Source organism: Xyrauchen texanus, chromosome 34 (assembly GCF_025860055.1).
Source record: "Xyrauchen texanus isolate HMW12.3.18 chromosome 34, RBS_HiC_50CHRs, whole genome shotgun sequence".
Taxonomy (NCBI): Eukaryota; Metazoa; Chordata; class Actinopteri; order Cypriniformes; family Catostomidae; genus Xyrauchen; species Xyrauchen texanus.
The window spans coordinates 10,583,745-10,607,984 of NC_068309.1; the positions used below are offsets into that span (position 1 = coordinate 10,583,745).

The 24,240-nt window shown below is 37.0% G+C and overlaps 1 protein-coding gene across 2 annotated transcripts; it reads right to left on the reverse strand.

Moving 5' to 3' along the window:
* Positions 1-213: 213 nt before the first annotated feature.
* LOC127627694 (protein FAM219A) lies at positions 214-23,816 on the reverse strand. Of its 2 annotated transcripts, none has more exons than XM_052104194.1 (6): positions 23,616-23,816; positions 16,045-16,144; positions 10,848-10,950; positions 8,274-8,354; positions 4,732-4,786; positions 214-3,275 (listed from the first exon to the last, which is right to left on the reverse strand). In XM_052104194.1, the coding sequence occupies exons 1-6, from the start codon at positions 23,673-23,675 to the stop codon at positions 3,117-3,119; spliced, it is 558 nt and encodes a 185-aa protein (XP_051960154.1). In that variant the 5' UTR covers positions 23,676-23,816; the 3' UTR covers positions 214-3,116. The 2 variants fall into 2 exon arrangements, with proteins under 2 accessions (XP_051960154.1, XP_051960153.1); XM_052104193.1 differs by having other exon boundaries at positions 4,711-4,786.
* Between the last annotated feature and the right edge of the window lie 424 nt (positions 23,817-24,240).

Consider the following 24,240-nt stretch of genomic DNA (forward strand, 5'->3'; position numbering starts at 1 on the left):
TATATTTAAAAAAAATTCTTAATGTATGACAATTTTGAACTAGGTGTTTGAAATCAATGTACAAATCCACAGCTAGAGACAACGTGCATTTTGGTAATTGGACTTCTATCTCAAAACCTTAAAGATACAGATTTACCCATGTGACAACCAGCCCCGGTCTCCCCTATATATGCATAAAAAACACACACAAGTCAGTTGTGATTGTATGTTCCAGATGTATTTACTGATATTCTTTACTACACAGAACAATAACATTGTTAAATACTGGTATGGAAACATTTGTTTTAGTCTTTTACAATTATATTTATTGACAGAAGGGCAAATAAAATGTAAGAAAGAAAATAAAACAAACCTAAAAAAAAAAAATCCCATCTGATATAAATAATTTAAAAATATATCACTGGCAATAAATAACATGACCCACTGTATAGCTAATTCAGTGTAGTAACAGAGAGTGGACAATGATTCAGACATTACACAATCTTTACCCAAAGCAGATACACAGTGTTGTAAATGACTGACATCCTTATTCAACACACAGATGCAGGAATCGGTCAGTCCTATGTTATGTCTACAAGTACCATGAGAGTTTAGAGAGTAAAAAAGTCTGAGAAGAGGCAAATGCTCCATTTTCATATCTATATGGTGAGCTTATAGAATAGGCATTGTGTAGGTTCTCTGTTGCTACAATAAGAGCGCTATAATACTGAAACAGTGTGGTATGGCAATGTAGTATGAAATATTTGCCAATATATCAATACAGCAATGAAAAAAAATCATAACCATTTGGGGAACATAGAAGCAATGGAAAGTTTACCAAAAAATGACAATTCTGTCATCATTTACTCATCCCATGTTGTTCCAAACCCTATGATGTTCTTTTTCCAGTGAAACACAAAAGGAGTCTAGCATGCCATTTTCACAGAATAAAGTCAAGTCATACAGATTTGAAACAACATGAGGGTGAGTAAAATTCATAACAAAGGGTTATAAAAAATATATATTATTACACTGTGATTTTGCTTTATACATTCTCCTAATGTAGTACATCAAATGAAGCCTTGAGTGTTACTAGTTTGGTACTTGTTTAAGGGGCATTGAATTACAGCTGGCAGTGGCAATGAGGTGGCGATCTGCACATTAGATGATAAAGTGCACTGAAAGCTTTAAGCTTTAGAAAGCTAAAGAACGGCAAATGAATAAATTCTCAGAATGAAAAATGTCTCATACTGTACAGTTGCATGACCAACATAAAACTCATATATTGCAAAGACCTATAGTACAATCTTCAAAAGTAATGTAACAGCACTCACAGTTGCTCACATAAGAACAGGTGCTTAAAGTGATCTTTCACCCAAAAATTCTCTCATTATTTGCTGACCCTCATACCATCCCAGATGTGTATGCCTTTCTTTCTTCTGCTGAACACAAACAAAGATTTTCTGAGAATAGTTCAGCTCTGTAGGTGCTTTCAATTCAAATGAACAGCATCCAGAACTTTGGCAGCATAAAAGTGATTCTTACGACTCCAGTGGTTTAATCCATATCTTCAGAAGAGATATGAAAGGTGTGGGTGAGAAACCGATCAATATTTAACTCCTTTTTTTATTTTTTATTTTATACAATCAACCACATTCACATTCATCTTTTGCTTTTGGCTATTTGTATTAGTCATGCATATTGCCACCTACTGGGCAGGGAGGAGAATTTATGGTAAAAAAAAAAATGACTTAAATATTGATTTGTTTCTCAACCAGACCTATCATATCACATCAGAAGACATGGATTAAACCACTGAAGTCATATGGATTACTTTAATGCTGGCCACCATTCACTTGCATTTTATAGACCTACAGAGATGAGATATTCTTCTAAATATCTTTGTGTATGTTCAGCAGAAGAAAGATAGTCATACACATCTGGGATTACATGAGGGTGAGTAAATGATGAGAGAATATTCATTTTTGGGTGATTTATCCATTTTAGTGATTTGAATGAAGTGTTTTTTCAAGGGGTTTCTTAAAAAGCCATCAAATGAGAGTGAATTAGAAAAGCAGCAAATGAACAAACGTAGAGTATCCTATTGATATTGAATATGTTATTGAATATCTCACTTTAAAGTAACTGCAAAGAGGAGAACATTAAAGAGCAAACTAAACGGAGTGTAAAATTGATTTCTGGCATCTTTCAATATGCTGGCCATAAGCTTTCTTTACCCAATCCATCTTTCAAAATAAATACACAATGCATTTTGGCACAAATCAGATTTTCTTTGTCAGGTTAGCAAGCCTATTGTCCCCCATCTAAGACATTGCAACAATTCTAAATAAAAAGCTTTCAAAAATTAATTATTGTATCATCATTGTTTTACGTTCCTCTTAGTTTTGTATAGCCATTGTGGCTTTGTGTTCATTACATAAGCCCACAAACAACAAGCAACACTGATCAAAACAACACAAAAAAAAGAAAAACAAGTAAACAATCGATATAGACAGTCTTCATTAGTAAAGCACATTCCAACTATTCAGTGACATTCCCTTTCAAGACAATTACATATTCTGTGTGTATCTAAGGAGATCAGTCATATGTATGGACATCTCAAGTGTATGCCCTTTTATAAGCGTTTGCTACAGAGCTGCACATACGATAATACATAGGTTTGAAAATATGGAGAAATCTAAATTATTCAGATTCTCCTGGTCACTATGCACAGAAAGTGTGAGCTAAACAAAGGTAAATATAAGAGTATGCATTTTCACTCCAAATTGAGGAACTTGTAGTAGTGTCATACTTTTTTTGTTCCATTTTAAAATATATTTTAGCAGCTGCATCCTTTAGCCACACTGTGCATTCATGTATACCTCAACGCATCTATACACACCTAAGTCTAGCACCCTTTGTTGATGATACAAAGACTCACATCCTACCATAGGAGGAACCAATGACAGTAACATTTTCTTTTTGCATTTTCATTCACTATTTTCTTCCTATGTAATATTAATTGTAACACCCATTCTACTGTGTTTATTTAAGTTCTTTAGTAGTTAATCTATGCTGAGTGTAGTCACTGTGACCTCAAGTCACAGGTTTAAATGGGGTTCAAGGGGAGGAAGGGGCTACTGGATTTCACAGGCTGTGGAGGAAGTGGCTTGGCAGCACATGCAGGTGGGATTGACGGATTTGGGGGGGATGAGGTCCAGATCTTCATCATCTGGGATTTCGTCCAATCGGTAGCCGTCCTTTAGCAGCTGGATGTTTAAGTCTTGGTTTATTTGCTGTAGGAAAGACACAGGATTAAACAAAGTTGTTAATCATAAAATAAATTATCAAAAATATTAATTATGACACGATTAACACTATACAGTGGCAAGAAATGGATGCAGTGGAATTACCAGCATTTATGTATAAAATTGTCTTAAAATCTGATTTGATCTTCATCTAAGTTACCATAACGAACAAACACAATCCGTTTTAACGCACTCAAATTATTGTATTGTTCTTGGACATATTGAATACATTATTCAAACATTCACAGCATAGGTTGGAAAAAGTATGTGAACCCCTAGGCAAATAACATCAACAAAAGTTAATCAGAGTCAGGAGTTGGCAAACCTGGCATCCAATTAATGTAACAGGATTGGAGGTGTGGGTTAGAGCTACTCTGCCTTATAAAAAAGCACTCACACATTTTGTGTATGCTATTTACAAGAAGCATCTGCTTATGTGGACGTGCTGACATGCCTCACAAAAGAGAGATCTCCGAAGACCTAAAATCAAGAATTGTGATTATTTTTGAATGGGGGCTTCTTATTTAATTTTGTATTACTGAACCACTGGATTCAATTGACTTGAAATGATTATTGGTACTGTGTAGAACAATCAGTAAACTCTCAATTGTTTGCAAACCTGAGTCTGAGTTTTTATTATATTATATTGTTTATATACATATTGGGGACCCAACTGATACCACAAACAATACTATACGGAAAACATTAAAAAGTCATGGTGTCGGGCCTGGGTAGCTCAGCTAGTATTGACAATGACTACCAACCTTGGAGTCACGAGTTCAAATCTAGGGCGTGCTGAGTGACTCCAGCCAGGTCTCCTAAGCAACCCAATTGGCCCAGTTGCTAGGGAGGTTAGAGTCACATGGGGTAACCTCCTGGTGGTCGCTATAATGTGTGGTTTTCGCTCTCAATGGGGCGTGTGGCGAGTTGTGCGTGGATGCCATTTGAGAATAGCTTGGGCCTCAACCCCCCCAAAAAAAGTACTACCTCTCCATGGTAACTCACTCAACAAGCCACGTGATAAGATGTGTGGATCGACAGTCTCAGATGCGGAGGCAACTGAGATTCATCCTCCGCCACCTGGATTGAGGCGAGTCACTAAGCCACCATGAGGACTTAATGTGCATTGGGAATTGGGCATTCCAAATTGGGGATAAAAGGGGAGAGAACCACTTCATAGGTGTTATTCCATGAAAGGAGGTGATCTATGACATGTTTACTTTATAAGAGATGTGTTGTCAAAATTATACTACAGCTTATGATGACATCATTAAAAGACTGTAAAAATAAGAGCTTACTCAATAAAAACTATACAGAGAGCTTTTAAATCACTAGAAGCCCAACCAGTTTAAGGTTATGAGATGGAGATGATGTCTGAAAAGGGGTCAAATGGTTAAGTGACATTATGTCAAGGCATAAATACCTGGTCCCTCAGACATCTCACCTCGGCTGAGGAATATCCAGACGATGAATATCTGGACATGTCAAAGTCATCATCACTGAAAAAGAATAGAATGACAGTCACATATGGACACATTCAGTTTCAGCTAAATAGCTATGGTCACTGAAATCACTGTCCTTTGCAGAAAACCTGAGATAAAATGACATTTACAAGTATGTATTTGGCAGACACTTTTATTCAAAGCAACTTACAGTGCATTCAAGGCATACATTTTATCAGTATGTGTGTTCCCTGAGAATCGAACCCATGACTTTGCATTGCTAGTGTGTTACTTAGTTACAGCAATCCAAATCATTTCATAAACCAGCTAAAGCAAATAAACACCATTGAGACATTAAATGAAGACAGAATGCACACGGACTGTGAATCACATTGACAACTGAGTGAGCATACACAACATTTGACACATTCAATCAATACAATGAGGCTTATTCTAATGCACTGGAGCTAGGTCACATTAGAAACATTTGGAGATTGCATTTCAACCACATTTATCTATCATGAAATATCAGCATTGCCAATCTGGAACCATCCTGCCGATTTCTGCAGTAATTAAAGGCTTGCTTTAATGAAGCTGAGGTCTCCAATAAATCTAGTACACAAGCAAGAGCAAGTGTTGCAAGAGATTGGTAGGATCTAGTACAAACATTTAAGAGACAGAACACCTGAGTATGTGACAGACAGTGGGTGTATGTTCTAAATCACTGATCGGTTGCAACCCAAAAATGTATTGCAGTTCGGTTCTCATAGGGTCACGGACAACAGTGGAAAAAATAGGTGAAATACAATTAATGAAAAATAAACATTACAATAATTTTGCACAGCAGAATAAATATGCTTATCAACTTTAAAAAGGGAGAAGAAACTTCCCATATATTTTATTGCCGACCTGGTCTCATAGAAACTCGTTACTATACCTACATTTTTGGCAAATTATTTTTACATGGGTCGCTGTATGTAGTGCAGCAGTTTCCAGGAGAAATAAACACTAGAGGCACTACAATGACTTTTGATTCCTTTTACACAATTCATGAGTACAACCGCAGATTATCAGTTCATAAACACTTGACTGATTGGCTCAGCATTGTGTTTACATATTCATCTCACATTTGCTTTTATGACACTTTCGGTAAGGTTTAGGTTTAAGGTAGGTTTGTTGATTTAAAACTAGAAAGAAAATAAACCTTAAAAGCCTCATCTCTTTGGGTGATTTTAACTCACTTTTAGCGCCACTCAGTGGACATTTAAACATTCAGTATGTGCCACGATAAGTGTAAGAGCCACGTAATACTTTGCAAATATCCCAACACAGTCACATAATTATGATATTGACTCTTTATTGTTGATCCCAAAGGCTGTGCATCTAATCAAACTCTATAGTAATTGACACTCTGTGCTTATCCTCTCTGGGTACCTTGTGTCACTATTAAAAGTGACCCGTCAACATCGTTTTAAAAGAATTTCAGATTAATTTAATAAAATTCTCTTAAATCTATTAAATTACTCATTACTCCCGTATGCTCTCGTTGGAAAATAGCAAACGTGTGTCAGAGTAATGAAAGCCCCGGCAACAGTTGCTAAGACAGGATTGGTCAGAAATGCTTTTAAGGCAGGGCTTAGCGAAGGGTCAATTTAGCACAAATGTATCTGTCACTTGGTAGAGGATTGTCAAAATAATTGCTTGACATACCCTTATACTCAAAAAGGATTTTATTCTGAACCTGAGCATAGTTATGCCAAAACCACCCGTCACAGACCATATCATAGTCTAACCTGATTCCAGTCATAACTCACTGTAAAATCTAGGTCCAGAAGCTTACCAGTAGAGAACTGCTCTAAATGTACACACTGACTTCTGTCAGACAATGAGTGTTATATACAGTATGAAACACTGAGGCTGGAATTGAAAACAGACAAAGATAAACAATGAATGATGGGTGACCTAAAACATGACTTAATCACAGTTGTAAGCAACTGAGGTCACAGAGATGCATTAGACAGCTGGCAGCACAGAAAGCATTAAGTTAAGAGACCCATCTGTGTAAGACACTGTCATACTGTGCCTGATCATCTGAACCAAACAGCAACCAGGTTATTATGACTGAACACATAATGTGACACATCTCATTACAGAAGGGTGTAAACCGCACAAATGATACAGATGATCCAAAGTGCTTTGGACTTTTGTCAACAAACATGTTTTCCTGATTTTCCAACTCTTAATGGCTGAATTCTTGAAAACAGGTTCCAAGAGAAATCATGGCTAAATAAGACTCTTAATGACAAATCTGCGCTAAAAGCATTTAATTTAGTCCAGTATATACGTAACCTGGTTTAAAGGGGCAATATCATACATAGTTATTCATGGAAAAACCTAGCTGGTGCTTAAACTACTATGCATGTTTAAAAGGCTTAGTAAATGTAAACAGTGCTTGCAGAGCAAGCCAATGTGAATAATGACATACATTTGGTCTCACAGAACTATCATATGACTTCAGAAGACTTGGAATATAACATACAAATTATGCAGACTATTCTTTTGAGATTTTTATGGTGAATTTTCATTCTTTTTGAGGATTGACATAAAGGATGCAAAATGTTGATTTATTTTGCCAGTGCTTAAAAGAATAGACAAGATGCAATACAAGTTTGTCATTAATCAATTGCATTTGTGGTATAATGTTGATTACCACAAAAAAAAAAAAAAGACTCATCCATCCTTTTCTTTAAAAAGCAAATTGAAGTTACAGTGAGGCACTAACAATGGGATTGAATGGTGAAAGCACTTAGATTAGTTTGTCTATTTACCTTGTTGTTAATGTTTGTTTTTACAGTCATTTTAGGGTTTGTTGACATTACATCGTTATGGCAACAAAGTTGTCAAATTGGCTTTAAATTTACACAGAAAATGTTGGTAAGTGATTTTATCACACTAAAGTCATAACATATTGTTTACGTCTTGTGGCTATACTTTTGGAACAGCGAGTATTTTAACATTTTCTGATCGGCCCCCTTTCACTTCCATTCTAAGTGCCTCACTGGAACCCAGATTATTATTAAAAAAAAATTTAAGAAAAGCAGGGGCAAATCAAAATTAATTTATGTGGTAATCAAAATTATGCCACAAATGTTGTCGATTGAGCATAATTTGAATTTAACCCCAAAATATTTCTTTAAGGGTCTCCCTTTGCCTCAAAAAAGTATTATTTCAGTGAAGCACATTCATTTGAAATCTTTTATGCCTTGTCAATTTCTCACACCAGAGTGCAAGGCACCAGCTTTAGCTGTATCAAAATTAGTTGGTATTTTAATTAAATGTCAGCTTCTTTTGAGATGGAAATGGTTGCCATTGTGGCTGCTCAAAGAATGGCACAAAACTTTAATTAGAGGATGTATTTCTAAGCTTTTTTTTAATCCTGCTCTCGTACTGAAGCATTCTTAAATATCCACAACAAATTTCTACACCAATTCCCAGAGAATAATGAAGCTCATTTTTAGGGATAGTAATCTGAAGTGTGTCATACCTGTCTGTGTCAAGTGCTACAAGTGGCTTCTCATCAGGACTCTGGTCTAAGGATGAATAGCCTTTATTAGGGACAACCAACCTGCAATGAGGAAAGGTAGACAGGAGTGTTAGACAAAGTGAATCAAACATGTAGAGCCCATGTCTACGATTATGAATGTAGAAAGACGTATGTCATATCGCTTTGATTGTATCTTCTGCTAGAAACGATTTAACGACTGATATGGGTTTTTCAATGGCTGATGCTAATATCTAGAAATCAGTGTTGCATATGGCCAATAAAATGCCAATATGTAGGCTGTACTGTACAATACAGTTTAATATAAGCAAAAGAACATTCATTTTACACAGTATTTACTCAAACTTCACCCAAACATATTTGAAAATGTGCATTCTCCATTGGCTGTTGGTAGATTTGGAATTGGCACAATTATTTTGGTTGACCAAGAGGTTAAGATAATCAGCAAAATAGCCAAGTATTGGCAGAAATATTTATCACAACCAGTAACCCTAAAAAAAATAGGCATTTGATTCTAAATAATTAGAACATATGAACAATGCTTGCCCACGCAAAAGTTGCCACCACAATGCTGGTGGTTGCCAGCGTGTAGCTATGTGGTTGCTAAGGTGTTCCGAGTGGTTTTTAGCATGTTGCTAGTTTGGTTGGGAACCGAGAATCAGTTCTTATTCAGAACTGGTTAAATTATTATTTTTTAAATAAATGGAACCGAATGATATTTATGACTTCCGGTTCTCTTTAAGGGGTTTTGAATGTACATTCCTCCACAGATATGGATGGAACACTGTATTCAAATACTTTGACAGTGTTTCCGGTACTGCCATTCAGAGGCACTGCAATACCACTTTTGGATCAACAGCACAAAGTATACAACATGAATGAATGATTCTATATGAGCCATAATTTTTTAATCAAAAGTGTGAAACATACCACACGACCAGTGTAGTCCAATTCCCAAACAAATTACTCTTATAATTCGGGTCGTTTGAATTGACACCGCATAACATACAGCTCTTCCTCTCAAATGAATGACTCTTATCAGCCATTATATACAGAACTGTAACTGTATTATGTGTACTTAAAGGTGCTTTAAGTGATTTCAGGCGTTCTACTTCCACAAGACTGAGCCGCTGAATTAGCCATGCCCTCTCTTTTCAAAACCACACATTCCAAAGATAACAAATTCGCTTTATTGGGACCGACATCACGCAGAAATGGTTATCTAAAACAAAAGCAGCAACAAATCGCCAACAGACAACTGTTATGAACAACATGGCTGAAAAATGGCAGTAAGCCTCAATAATTCGCTGCAACTACAATACTATGAGAACGTGTATAATGATTGACAGGTAAAAGCGTCATTGTCCATAGCCCGCTGACACATTTAATTTGCCATTTATGGAGTCTAGTGCAGTCACAGAGACAGGTGAGATGTCTTACAACACTTATTTCATAAATGTGAATAATGTTTTTTTTACATACCTTTCCATGAAGAAAAGCACTTACAGCACCTTTAAGGCTCCTGAGACTTAAATCAGATTTGAAATTGTGTGTTTTAAGATACACATTATGAGATTTTGTTGTAATTAGTGGCATTTTATCTTAATTAAGGTCTATATAAACACCTTTTGCAAGAATCTTTTCTGATAAAATATGAAGTCATCTCATCATTTTGTAACAGACTGCTAAGGGAAATAAATCCAATAAGAATGGCATTTTTTATTTTCAAATATTTCTTCCTCAAATATAATCAAATAATTGTTAATGGAACCATTAAGGAGTCATTAGACGAATCGTAGCCGGAATAATTACATTTCTTACAATTCCCATCCTAGCTGCTAGAAAAGTGCTAGGGTGTTCTTGGTGGTTACTTAAGTTAAATGTGCCTACCTCCAAAAATATGACTCAGGTCCCTACTTCAATGTCAGAAGGAGCAATAACAATTGCTAACTTCTCATTTTAAAAGCATTGGAAACTGCAAATAAAAAGCAATATGGCTCAGTTTAACACCATCAAACCTCTTTTCCATTAGCCATGCTAGACATTTTCATTCTTTGTCTCTGTGACAAAGGCATAAGTAATTCTGTGACCCTTAGGTTATCAAAGCATACACAGGCCTGTGTGGAAATAATCTCCAGACTTAGGGCTGTGCTCTAAACAGGCCTGTGGACAGGTCCACTAATCCTGACAGGACACAAGGGACCGGTGGGGCAGCAGAGGTCCTCACAAAGACTGCAATAACACTAATTAATATTCACAGACAGTACAGCCTTGATATAAATGTACAATAGATAATACAGCCTCTGCTAGTGTTTTTAGGATTTGAGGTTGTTGTTGTTCAAATCTTTTTCATATATTAACCAAACCAGTCATTATTATGAGGCTATAAATGTTGTTATTTGCAAAATTGTACAGTAATGCAATCATGTATGGTGTTGCTATGCACAAAGGTTTCTTCGGAAAGCTATTAGTGGGGTTATGTTCTCAAAGTTCAAATTTAAATTGAGGGTGGATAATTATTTTAGTGTTTGTGTAGGCACATTGTACATGCCTCACCTTGTTCTGGCCATGACGTTATTTTTCTTGGGTTGCTGATTGACTGGGCTACCCACAGTTCCGTTCTTTACCGACCCCTTCCTTGCCAGCTCTCTCTGTTTCTCTGTGAAAAGAAAATAATCAGGCAAGATGGAAATGACATAAGATGTGCAAATTATCCATTATATATCTGAAATTAAACATAATTTTCTATTGGTTCTATAAAGTTCTACACTTTGGTCCCTATATATGTTTTTTCTGCATTGAAATTTTTTTGGCAGCTGCCCAATCGAAATTTCAGCCCGCCAAAGCAAATTCAATTATATTAATCTCGTGTCCTACACTTCATTTACACTAAATATGCTTCTAATCTGAAATATACATCAACCCTGCACACTAAATTAAATATTCATTTATTGCAATTACATTATAAACCAACTTTGCACTTATAAATTGCCCGTCTATGTCAGCCACCACCAAAAACCATATATGATCCAGGAAAAACCCTGCTATATACAGGTCTGTCCTTCAAAGTAAGAATCTGGGATTTATTTGCCCATTTTATCATCAGATTGTTAAGAAAATGAATAGCACACCTTTCCTGGTGGCGTTGTGACTTGCCTCAATCCGGATGGCTGAGGACGAATCTCAGTTGCCTCCATGTCTGAGACCATCATTCCACGCATCTTATCACGTGGCTTGTTGAACGCACCCACGCACAACTCACCATGTGCCCCACCGAGAGCGAGAACTACATTGTGGCTACCACGAGGAGGTTAACCCAACGTGACCCTACCCACCGGGCCAATTGGTTGCTTAGGAAGCCTGACTGGAGTCACTTAGCATGCCCTGGATTCGAACTTGCGACTCTAGGTGTGGTTTTACTTGCTGAGCTACCCAGGCCCCAAGGTTAGGGGGTTGTTCAATTCTTGTCTCACTTTATATTAGGTGTCTTTAAGTAACTACATGTTGTTCTGCTAAATTCTCACAAGATTCACATTTACTGCTACTAAGGTTGAGGTACGAGTAGGTTTAGGAGTAGGGTTAGGGGTTAGATTTAAGTTAAGGACTGGGGTAGGGTTAGGTTTAGGAATAGGGTAAATTTAATAGGTACATTTTTGTGTATTTTTCATGTATGTTTTAGATCTTCAAACGAGATATAACAAAAAACAAAGGCAACCTGATTAAACACAAAACACAGTTTTCAAATATATATATTAAAGCCAAAAAATTATCCAACACCTATATTATCCATGTGAAAAACTAACTTGTCCCTTAAACTTAATAGCTGGTTGTTCCAACTTTAGCACCAACAACTGCAACCAAATGCTTCCGGTAACTGGAGATAAGTCTTTCACAACACTGTGGTGGAATTTTGGCCCACTCTTCTTTGCAGAGCTGCTTTAGTTCAGCCACATTGGAGGGTTTGAGCTGGAACTGCCCATTTAAGGTCCTGCCACAACATCTCAATCGGGTTCAAGTCAGGACTTGGACTAGGATACTCCAAAATGTATTTTGCCCCTTTTGAGCCATTCAGAGATGGACTTACTCCTACGCTTCGGATCATTGTCTAGCTGCATAATCCAGTTGCGCTTGAACTTCAACTCACGGGCTGATGACCAGACGTTCTCCTTTAGGATTTTCTGGTAGAGAGCAGAATTCATGTTTCCCTCAATTATTGCAACTCGCTCTGGTCCTGAAACATCCCCACTCCATCACACTAGCACCACCATGCTTGACCGTAGGTATGATGTTCTTTTTGTGGAATTCTGTGTCTGATTTATGCCAGATGTAACGGGACCCCTGTCTTCCAAACAGTTCCACTTTCGACTCATCAGTCCACAGAACATTCTCCCAAAAGGTTTGAGATAATACATGAGAATTTGCTATTTAAAAGTACCATGGAGCAGTTCAACCATCTTGACAACAACGACATTCTAAACAGCACTAATGATGGAAAGTGAAACACCTGCCCTGCACTAGCATCAGTTATAAGACTTTACACATCTACACATCAACACCCTTACTAACATTTATCCTAGTTAACTGTAACAGAATTTTTCGTTACAACTAGCCAAGATAAAGGCCATAACATGGATAGTTGGAAACAAGTCATGGGTATTTAAGTATTTTGAATTGAACTAAACTGAAAAATTAGCTGTCATCAAACAAGTGATAATCACTTGTGTGTGTGACTTAATTTTTTTATATTATTTATCTGTATAAGTTTTTTCAACATCTGAAGTACCTTATTTTGTTGTGGATGTCCCAAAGTGCATAAAGAGAGCTGAATAAAATAATAAAATAATATTTTGGTTGCATTTGAGGGCAAAAAAAAAATATCGCAGACCCCAGAATTGAATCGTATCGGTGCAGACTTTGAAGTATCGGCAAATATCAGATCGGAGACCAAGAGAATCGATTCAAGATCGTATCAGTGGTGAATTCTCAGGGCCAGCAAAGCATCTCTGCTGGCATAACATGTCTAATAGTGTAAGATTTTTTCATCCTTTCATTCTTATTTAAATATCAAATCACATTTATTTTTATAGCACATTTAAAAACAACCATGGGTGACCAAAGTGCTGTACAATGGTATCACAGACAAAACAGTATAATAAAAGTAAAGCATAAATAGCAGGGCAACTTAACAGCATAACCCTTATTTTAAGGTAAATTAAAAGCTGGTGAAAATAAGTAAGTTTTAAGCAACAATTTAAAAACCGATAGAGAGTAGGCGGTCCTGAGGTAATTCCGTAAGCTGTTCCACAGTTTGGGGCCAGTGATACAAAAAGCACGATCACCTCTATGCTTCATCCTCGATCTAGGAATAGACAGAAGTCCACGTTCCCCAGATCTGAGTGATCTGGTAGGGGTATGCGGAAAAAACAAATCACAGAGATAATGGGATGCCAGTTTGTTTAAGGATTTGTAGACAAATGTTAAAATCAATTCGAAATCTTCGCAACCAGTGCATGGAGATCAGGATGGGAGTCGCAGGTGATGGTCACTCTGCTGGTTTTTGTGTCACTGTACAGAACAGTGTGAAAAAACACAGAGAAGGGATTCTGTATCTTGGCTCCAGGTTATTGAGGAAGAAGTGATAGCCAGTGTTTTACATGACAGAGTAAGGGCGGAGATCCTTTGCAATAAATGTGACAATAGACTGTGTGATGATCTTTGCCCTTTCAGAGTTCTGAAATAAATGTTATACCATCACTTGTATTGTTGGCTGATTAGCTGCGTTTGCATTGTTGCTGCTAACTGTAGCTCTGGGTGAAAAAGGGAGATGCGATTCCTCATATGTGTTATGTTGCCGAAGTATTTAATCTTGGTTAGACATGTCTTGCACACAGCATATGTAAGCGAAATTTTCTACTTATCTTATTAAAAACCGAAATGTGCCCAAATATCTGCTTTCAAGAAGTTAGGTGCATTTTTGAACATCAGACGCAAGTGCATTGCTTATGGAGGACGTAGGCAACTTTTTTATTAATATTTAATAAGACTACTTCATTTAAAAATAGTACGGCATATACTGTATATGATATTTAATTAAAAACATTTAAAATCGATTCTGTTTTTATGCGTTCACGTCAGCATTGCGATGCATCGTACAAACGATTATATTCCACTGCTCTGTGGAACTCTGATAAACTTTGTTGTTTATTTCATTCGTTACATCCATGTATTCTTCGTATTAAGTCCGACGTTTCATTCTTTTACTGGATATGCATTCTCATCACCTGAATTCGCAGGTGAGAGTTCATCATACTTGAACTATCATTCGCCGTGGAATGTGAAGTTTCTGGTCTCCTGTGTTCGGAAGCGTTGAATGGGAGTAAATGGAAGCAAAGTGTAGTTTGACCGGGTCTTAATTCTCATCCTTTAATGGAACACCCATCAAAAACAATGGTGTTAAAATTCAGAGTCGGGGTAGATGGCACATTTAATGTCAATGATAGAAGAACAGTCTAAATTTGTACATGGGTGCTGACCATTCAGGCACCAAAACATACATCTTTCCACAAATTTCCAGTGGGAAAAACTCCAGAAAACATGGATTGCAAAAATTAGTGAGGGCCTAGGAATTTAATACAGTATGACACATCAAATGGACTGAAATATTCCCTTCAAAGTCTCATTTTAATTGGCATTTTATTTATTAAGGGACACAATGTTGAAAACATTTTAGGCGATACCGACAGTTGATTTTTAATTAGTTGAAAACCATTTTGCATTTTTAAACAAATAAAAGCAAAATCACATGCATCAAGTGAAATTGGACAATAAAACTTTGTATTACACAGCTCTCTAGAATACTCGATTCTGAATGGTCAATCGCACCATCCACCAGTCTGATATTCTGAGGATAAACTAGTAATATTTCATTATTATAAGATATTGAGAGTAATGTTTCTTATTTCATGTATCACTCTCCGATCTCTAAAAGTAAGCTAATAAAATTATATTTTAAAATGATATAAAAAATTATGTTAAAGAAAATTTATATATTTTTTTCTTTACAAAAATATCATTCATAAATTCTGGCATGGTTGTGGTCTAAGGCTGTAACCGTTTTTTCACATTTCAAAAAATACATTTTTTTTTATTGATTTTTAGATGTAGCTAACATTATTCAAAAATATCATATGCCAAAAAGATTTAATTTCATTGCAACTCCAAAAAATATAAATATGATTAGCATTTATATACCCAAATTGTCTCCAACTCATTTCTGATAGCATAATAACAATTTCAATGCAAATCCACATTTAATGTCCATTTATTTTTTTGGTAGGTAGCCATGTAATAAACTGGAATAATGTACAGTCAGCCTGTTATTATTTTATTTACAAATCATTCTTTGTAAAAAAAAAAAAAACATCCTTGTAAAAAATAAAAGAAATAGTACATTTCTATTTCTAGAAAAAGCTTCACAATTCTGTCTCAGAGATTGTAGTTACATATGCTGAGAAAAACACAAAGGTTTTGGCTTATCTAAAACAATGGCCATTAATTTCACATAGTTTGCTGCTAATTATTTCTTGGATTATGCTCCAAACCATATGTTTCACAATTGCAGTATAAGCAGGAAAATCAATACAGACGTTTTACACTCGAATGGACATATTACACTGTGGTGAAGATATGGCACAAGGGACCTGTGTTCCATGTCTTAGTCAGATCACAGACTGAATGGAAAAGAGCCACTCACCTATCTTTACTTGTAGTGGGGAGGGCTTGTAGTTGATAGCGACTGACTCAGGTTCCCTTGTGCTTGAGTCAGCCTCCAAAGTAGACGTTTCCGCAGGGTCCTGAAGACAAAAACACAGTCATACTTATCAGCTATTTGCACCACTACATTTCCAAGGGCAGATGCTAGATATAAGAGTCACCGTGAAGTGCCTTGATGGGCGCAGTTTGATTTGGTGTTTTCACGTATTTCCTATTTTTGACTGTTGTGTGTGAAAATCCCAAGAGATCAGCAGTTACAGAAATACAAAAAAATGTCCTTGTATCCAGCTCCCGCGTTGGCGCGTCCCATTCAGATGTGATTATCCCTATGCCCTATTCCCTTTGAAGACAATTACCCTCCACATTGAGAGCTTCAGGTAGCTGAAAGGTGATAAAAGGTTAATAACATAATAAAGAGATTCTTATTGGAAATTCTGTTTGGAACTACAGCATGGATTGTGCTCCCTTCGAAATGCCCTGCGAATGCGTGGCATTTCGCAGGGCATTTCACTTTGATACGCTTAACTGTTGAGGGGGAGATTGCATTCTCGTTCTCTAAAGCATTTGATTCGACAAGGTTCCTAAAAATATAAAAACTAAAAAAAAAATTAAATAAACTAGACCTCACTAATTGACTAGCCAGTTATTGGACTACTAGTTAGAGGTCTGCAACACGTTGGGTTTTGGTCCGGGTTCAGTTCAGTTTTTAAGTAGGATTTCTGGTTCAGGTTTGTAATTAATGAAAATTATACAGTGAGCAATTTTGGGTCGGTTCTGGCTTAAAATCTGACAGTACCGTTCATGCCAGGTAGGGTTGGGCCACACGATCTCGGGTACAGGTCAGGTTTCATTTTAAGTCCTGTGCATACCTCAACTACTAATTGACTATTCAACCATCTTGATCCATCATCCTTTATATGAGTGAAAAAATCTATAAAACCCTCCTAAATTTTAATCAACATAATGGGAGAGGGGCTCTCTCCCCCATCCTATCCTGCCATGCTCCATGTATTGGTGAAAAGCAGACAGCAAGACAGATTTGTTGTAAATAATCACATCTGTTGAAGCAGGGCAAGTGTCGATTCTATTGGGGTTGGGTAAAATAACGGAGTCTGCACAATGTCGCCATGCTGTCAGTAGATCAAATCCTTTTAATACATCTCTCTCAAAAAGTCTCCAAGTTGCTTTCACAGCTGTGCTCCAATGACTTTTGGATTTCAAGAACTAAGAAAGATACAAGATGACCCTTGTAGTCAGAAACTTCCAATTTACTGGCTTAGATGTATCTCCGTTAAAGGAATAGTTCACCCAAAAATGTAAATTCTCTCATTATTCACTTACCCTGATGCCATCCCAGATGTGTATGACTGTCTTTCTTCAGCAGAACACAAATTAAGATTTTTAGAGAGTCAAGGTCCTTATAATCCATACACGGGTGCCAGCAGTTTGACGGTCCAAAAGTCATACTGTATTTAGACAGCATAAAAGTAATCCACATGACTCCAGTCGATCAATGAATGTCTTCTGAAGTAAAACGATACGTTTGTGTAAGAAAATAAATCGATAATTAAAATGTTATTAACTTTTAAAAAACCCTTGCTGAGGCAAGCTCGATGTAAGTGTGTTGGCGATTTCAGGCGAGAATTCGGAAGTGGGTCTTATTTACAACAGAAGAACGAATGCCACGCGAGAGCTCGGCCATTTCAACAGCATCAGAGCCCTGGATGGAAGCGCAATTTTAAAGTTAAAACTTTTTAATTATCTACTTGTTTTTTACATAAACCTATCAATTCGATTCAGAAGACATTCACTGATCATCTAGAGTCGCATGGATACTTTTATGCTGCCTAAATCTGACTTTTGGACTGTCAAAGTGCTGGCACCAGTGTAGGCTACTTCCATTATAAGGACCTGACAGAGCTCTATCTTCTTCTAAAAATCTTAATTTGTGTCCTGCTAAAGAAAGACATCTAGGTTGGCATCAGGGTAAGTGAATAATGAGAGTATTTTCATTTTTGGGTGAACTGTTCCTTCAAATAAAAACTTAAAAATTAGATTAAATTAGATAGATATATCAGACCAAATAAGACCTCATCAGACCCTATTAGATCTCATCAAACCTAATGGCTGGCTGGTTGGTTGGTTGGTTGGTTGCTAAGAGTTGGGACTTGGGAGGGTCTCGACTTGTTTCTAGATATTTCTAGGCCATTGTAGCTATTGTTAGGTGTTGCTACACAGACAGATCTATAGATCGATCGATCTTCTATACACCATAATTTCTGCACAGCTGCTTAGTGGAAAAATGGATGAGGGAAAAAAAAAAGAGAGATTCAAGCTGTTATAGTAACCAGCTGGTTCTCCGTGCATAGTTGGCTTGCAAGACACCAGGCGTGTTTTTTTTGCTTGAGTCCTCAATATGAAGGGCGTAAGTGCTCTGTGACATCACTAGGAACTGGGAGAAACAGAGGGAGCTTGTTGAAGGAAATGCTGGGAGCGCACCCACCCCACCTCAGCCAACAGAGTGCCTATTATGACCTAAAAAAAGCCTGCCTTCATGTGATACAGTCCGTGAGGCCACTTGAGACTCTTTGGGTTGTCATTATGAGGCGTGCAATTACAGAAATGATACGATCCTGGTGCAGTTCTCATGACACACCAGATGATTAACCTATATGCCAAACTCTAGTCAATAGCCAACCTGGTCAAGAGATGGGACATGGTCAAAATGTAAACAAGCTTGTGCACAAAATTGCGCACACTGGATAAGACAGCAAAAGCGCCAGTAAAGGCAAAAATGGCAAAAATCTATGTGTGCCGATTGTTTTTGCTAGCTTAAATCATTTATTACCTTACCCTGTCCCTGATAAAAGAACATTGTAAACCATTAACATGGTCTTACATATTGTCGCTTATAAAGCATAATCAGTGGAAGAACATGCATTTAAACATGCTAAATGGCTCATAAAGTCGTTCTACCCTCAGCGAAAGGCAATATAAGATTCTGGATAAACAAGACAAACATTACCAGCTCATATTGCAAGTGACTAAATTATGCTATTACCTGAGAACATGGGATGTAGAGAATATACTAGTCATATCACAAAGAAAATCCTCTTGAAAAACACACACAAGCATTGTGGAATTAGCCTATAGCAAAACACTCTGTAAGTAGGGAGCAGCCTTGTTGATAAAGGAAACCTTTTTGCCCACTGGCTCAGTCGTGGCAGAGTGCCAGCTGTAGGCATGGCAGGGTTCTTACAAACCCTTTAAGCACAGCACCAGCTAATGATACCAGCAGGGGATTGTGGCTAATAGCCCAGCATGATGCCCTCAAGCTCCAGAAGCATAAAATCATATGTTGAGCATAAGTACATTGTCATTCATCACGGTCTCAAGGAGTTGCTCGACCACTATGTAGTCAGATTTTCATTGTTTGGATCATCGGGAACCCAACACCTTCAAAGCTAGAGGTTAAAGCCTTCGCATATCAACATAATTTAAAAATAAATCACTCTCTGTGCCTTTCTGCTTTAGTCTACACAGGTGTCCAAAGATTAAGCCGATATATTGAGCTTTCCAGTCAACCATAGTTAAAATACACAGACTACCAAAACCGCAGACCACAACATCAAAGTCATGCATATTCCACAGTCTCCATATACAACTACCTGTGAAATGTATCCAACATATCCATGAGAAAACCAGAGCAGAGTGGATTGCCTCAAAGCAATACTGAGCCCAAACTGATCCCACACTAATCTCTGTTTAGGGCTTAAACTGATTTAGTATGTTATTACAGGATCCACGATTACAGTGCTCAGAAATCTATTGGAACTCTCAAGACTAAAACACATTAAAGCTAGTCTTGATCAAAGGCACACAAATCCATAGAAACGAATTAACAACCAGGATTAGCAAACCCTTGAGCTTTGGTCATTATACTGTAAACCTGAAGATCTAATGTGAAATAAATCTCTCAACTTTCAGCTACTTTCAGTTCCAGTAGATGTCAATGAGAAGGTCAACTTTTAATACCAGACATAGATGCATGTCTATATACTTGGTTGACCTTGTGATCCGAACTTGTCAATATGGCATTTTTGTAACATAGGTTAGAAAATGAAGATGGGCTACTGGGTTGCTGACATGGCTGAACCAATACAAAATTAGACCAATCATAGAACAGCATGAACCATACAGTGATTAACAGTTGATGATGGTTGTATATAGACCCAGACAGAAGAGCTAGACTCCCTTAAAACCCACTAGCAGTACTAACTATGTAAAGTTACAGTCATAAAAAAAAACATTTATGTGAAATATTGCAATACTAAGGCTAACTTGTTGGCCTAAGGTTTTATGCACTGTAGCCTATAAAGCCTATGACTGCTCAGACATGTTATTATTATATGTACAAAGTGATGGTGACTGTGATTTCCCCAAATACAATAAGTTTCTGGATTAACATCCTTATTGATCCAGGAACAACATACCATCATTCCAGATTTTAGGGTTAGGGATGGGATTAGGACTGGGGATGTGGCTTGAACAGCATTCTTATCAACAAGTCACATCCTTTTGATTTTATGGGTAGTTAAATCAAAGTCTTTTTAGCAAGTCAGTCCACTGGCAGCCATCTTTGGAATGCTCTCGGGAAGCTATTTCCAGTCATGAAAGTACAGTTCCTATCTACTTGAACGGGGGAACACTAAAATCGCAAAAAACGGTCGGTAAAGATTACGATCAAAGAACATATTAAAATCAGCAGTAAAATCTGACGATCCTGGAATCCTAATTTGTGGTTCTTTACGTATGATAACACCCAAAAATATAAAAATGAAAATCCTGGCTTGTATAACTAATGCACATGTACAGTCTAGAGTTGATGTCTATATCTAAAAGGTGATTGGTTCTTTTACCTGTAAGGTGGGGCCTCATTTCTACATCCATTGCCTGTTGGGTGTTCCAATTTCTCCCATTCATTTTAATAGAAGTGGCCCATCCCTGCTAAATATTCTCTGTTTAAAATGAAAGTTCACCCAAACATGAAAATGATGTCATCATTTACTCACCCTTATGTTTTTCCAAACCCATGTGACTTTCATTCTTCTGCAGATCACAAAAAGAGATTAGGTAGTATGTTAGTCTCAGTCACCATTCACTTTCATTACAACTTTTTTCCATACAATGAATGAAAACAGTGACTGAGGCTGTAATTTTGCCTGGCATGTCCTTTTGTGTTCAACAGAAAAAAGTAATACAATATGGAACATGAAGGTGCTAATTTCACTTTTTTTGGATGAACTATCCCTATAATGTTATGGTTAGGACCAACTCAATATTGTTTCAGGACCAGTAAAAGATGTTGGCAAAATCACATTCACCACAAATCAACAGGCATTGTGGGAGCTTATTGTTAATAGTCGCGTATCCACTATTGGGCCAGTGCGAGCCAGGGCTATAAACAGGTCAGCCGGGGTGAATAGCCTCGGATCACAAGCCGCAAGACACACCATTGGGCAAATAGCCCAACATCATTGCCCTAAAACCTGCCATTAATACGCCACCCTGGTGCCAACATCACAAGCCCCACCCATTTCACAAGCAAGAGAGAAGCTCAAGCTGTGGCATCAGACTCTTGAGACTAGCTATCCCTCAAAATGAACCTGGTGGAAACTAAAGCTGCCATCTGTTTCCTTAATTTACATTTACATTTATGCATTTGGCAGACGCTTTTATCCAAAGCGACTTACAGAGCCCTTATTACAGGGACAATCCCAGCAACCTGGAGTTAAGTGCCTTGCTCAAGGACACAATGGTGGTGGCTGTGGGGATCAAACCTACAACCTTCTGATTACCAGAATTTGATCTATGCTTGGTGAACAGTGAGATCGGACTCAGCGGAACTCCGCCTTTGACATTGACCCCGCCTCAAACAGTTGGCCTTCTTTGGCCCAAGGGAAATCGGTGAGCCAAAGGTGCTTGGCTCAGAGTAAGCACCAAGCAAACATGATGAAGCCCCAGATGTGACAGTGGGAACGCAACTGGCCCTGGTACACACAAGCACTCCCACATTTGGCCCGATAATGAAAAAAAATAAAAAAAATAAAAATTATTTACATTTCTTGTTGCACTTAAATCTGTTTGGTGTACTATTCTGATGATAGTGATTCGCTGATGTTCTTCCTCTTTTGTAAGTCGCTTTGGATAAAAGCGTCTGCCAAATGAATAAATGTAAATGTAAATGTAATGGAAACACGGATAGTGCTGACCTGCTTCTGACCAAATCTTTTTTTTATCTGAAATTAAAATTAGGCCCTCCTTTTTTTCACTCAACCATGTGGCCTAATAGAGTTTTCCTTAAGCCACATTTCTTATACACTAGACTTCCCATTATTTTAGCATGCATTGCAATAACATTTTAAATTTAAAAAAAGAATTAGCATTCTGCTCAGCACAGCGTGTGTGAAAAGCAGGTGCCATGTTGCTGTTCTGCCTGCAGTAGAATGCATTAGCATGAGAAAGCCCACTGCGTTGTATAGGGAAACAGCTGGCTCTTTGGCAATTGTGGGGCACCAATGAAAAAGGAATGACAATATCACTACAGGCCATATTTCACCAATCCAGCACATCTAATGTGTTACCCAGACAACACAGGTCTAGTAACGGAATAAAAACATACTTAGAACTACTGTTCTGTGTAGGCCTATGTCTGTTTATCATTGTCTGACTAGGAAGACCAGATCAATTCATCTCAAGACATTGGACTTCAATGGACTGCATTTAATATAAAAATGTGATGGATGACAGTGTGACAGCTAAATATATCATTTATAGGTTATTAAAAATAAATAAAAAGATAAATAAACAAATTACAAGTATAAAAAGGAATAAAATAAAAGCACAAAAAAAAAAAAAAAGAAATCCTCAATCATAAAGAAAAGCAAGGTCATAATACCTTAAAAATTTGTTATTCCTACTATTATTGATGTGTTTGAAAGATTGTATAGTATGACAGACTCCTTAAGAAGACTGAACATAAAATTACAGTAATTGTCAACAACGAGGGACTGTCATTGTTGCGTCATTTTACGTTCGAAACGTAACAATTATATATAATGTATTCGAAATTGTAATTCCATTGACGCTTAATAGGAAACGCCCTGATACATTATGGCTTGCAATATAAACACTATGACCCAAACGATCATTTGGCTAACATATGGTAATATTTGTGGGCCATTTTAGGTTAGATCAAACATATGCTGGATGACATTATTACTAGCTTAAGTCAAGTTACATAAACACAAGCATCATATAGAGTTCATGTTCTCTGCACACAAAAAAAAAACTAGAAATCGTTAAGCTTCACTTGCTGTTAACGACATTAAAAATTACATTTTGCAGGTATTATGTTATTTAAATCAGCTTTTATAATCTGTCCTCCCATATAGATGTACTATTATCACTCACTCCCAGTAAATGTCATTTCCCACGACTCGTAAGGTACACTGTGTTATTCTCCATGTAGTTGGAGTCAGTCGCACTTACCAGCAGCTTCGTCTCTGGATTAACCGGTGGCACTTGAAATCTGTCTGTTTCCTCCATCATGTTGTTAAAACTTCAGCCTGGCACAGTGTAGGACAAATGTTGAAAATAGTATCCTAAAAGAAAAACGCATTTATTCAATCTCTGGATTAAGTCAAAGATGCCCAGTTGTTCAGCATCTTCTCGACTTGTTTTCCTGTTACTCGTCAGGGGTGACTCAACAGCAACATCTGACTTCCGGGTCCGAACCCCTCCCATTCTGAGGAGGAGCTGAATAATTAATGAGTATGAGTTCGGTAATGACGGTACAACTGAACCGATACACAATAAAAAATAAATAAATAAATAATATATATATATATATATATATATATATATATATATATATATATATATATATATATATATATATATATATATATATATATATATGCGAGATTAAATTTAACGAGTTTTTTCTCGAAACACAACGACTTTATTCTCGATATTTAATGAGTTTATTCTCAAGATTGTATTTCTACTTTTTTCTCGAAATTTAACGACTTTAATCTCGCATTATAATGACTTTATTCTCGATATTTAATGAGTTTATTCTCAAGATTGTATTTCGACTTTTTTCTCGAAATTT

Coding starts and splice junctions, on each gene's coding strand:
- LOC127627694 (XM_052104193.1), bottom strand. CDS start 23,675: ATGATGGAGGAAACAGACAGATTTCAAGTGCCACCGGTTAATCCAGAG. Junction 16,145..23,615: donor ATCCAGAGACGAAGCTGCTG/GTAAGTGCGACT, acceptor TTTTGTCTTCAG/GACCCTGCGGAAACGTCTAC. Junction 3,276..4,710: donor TGAGATGTCTGAGGGACCAG/GTATTTATGCCT, acceptor TCTTTCCTACAG/CAAATAAACCAAGACTTAAA.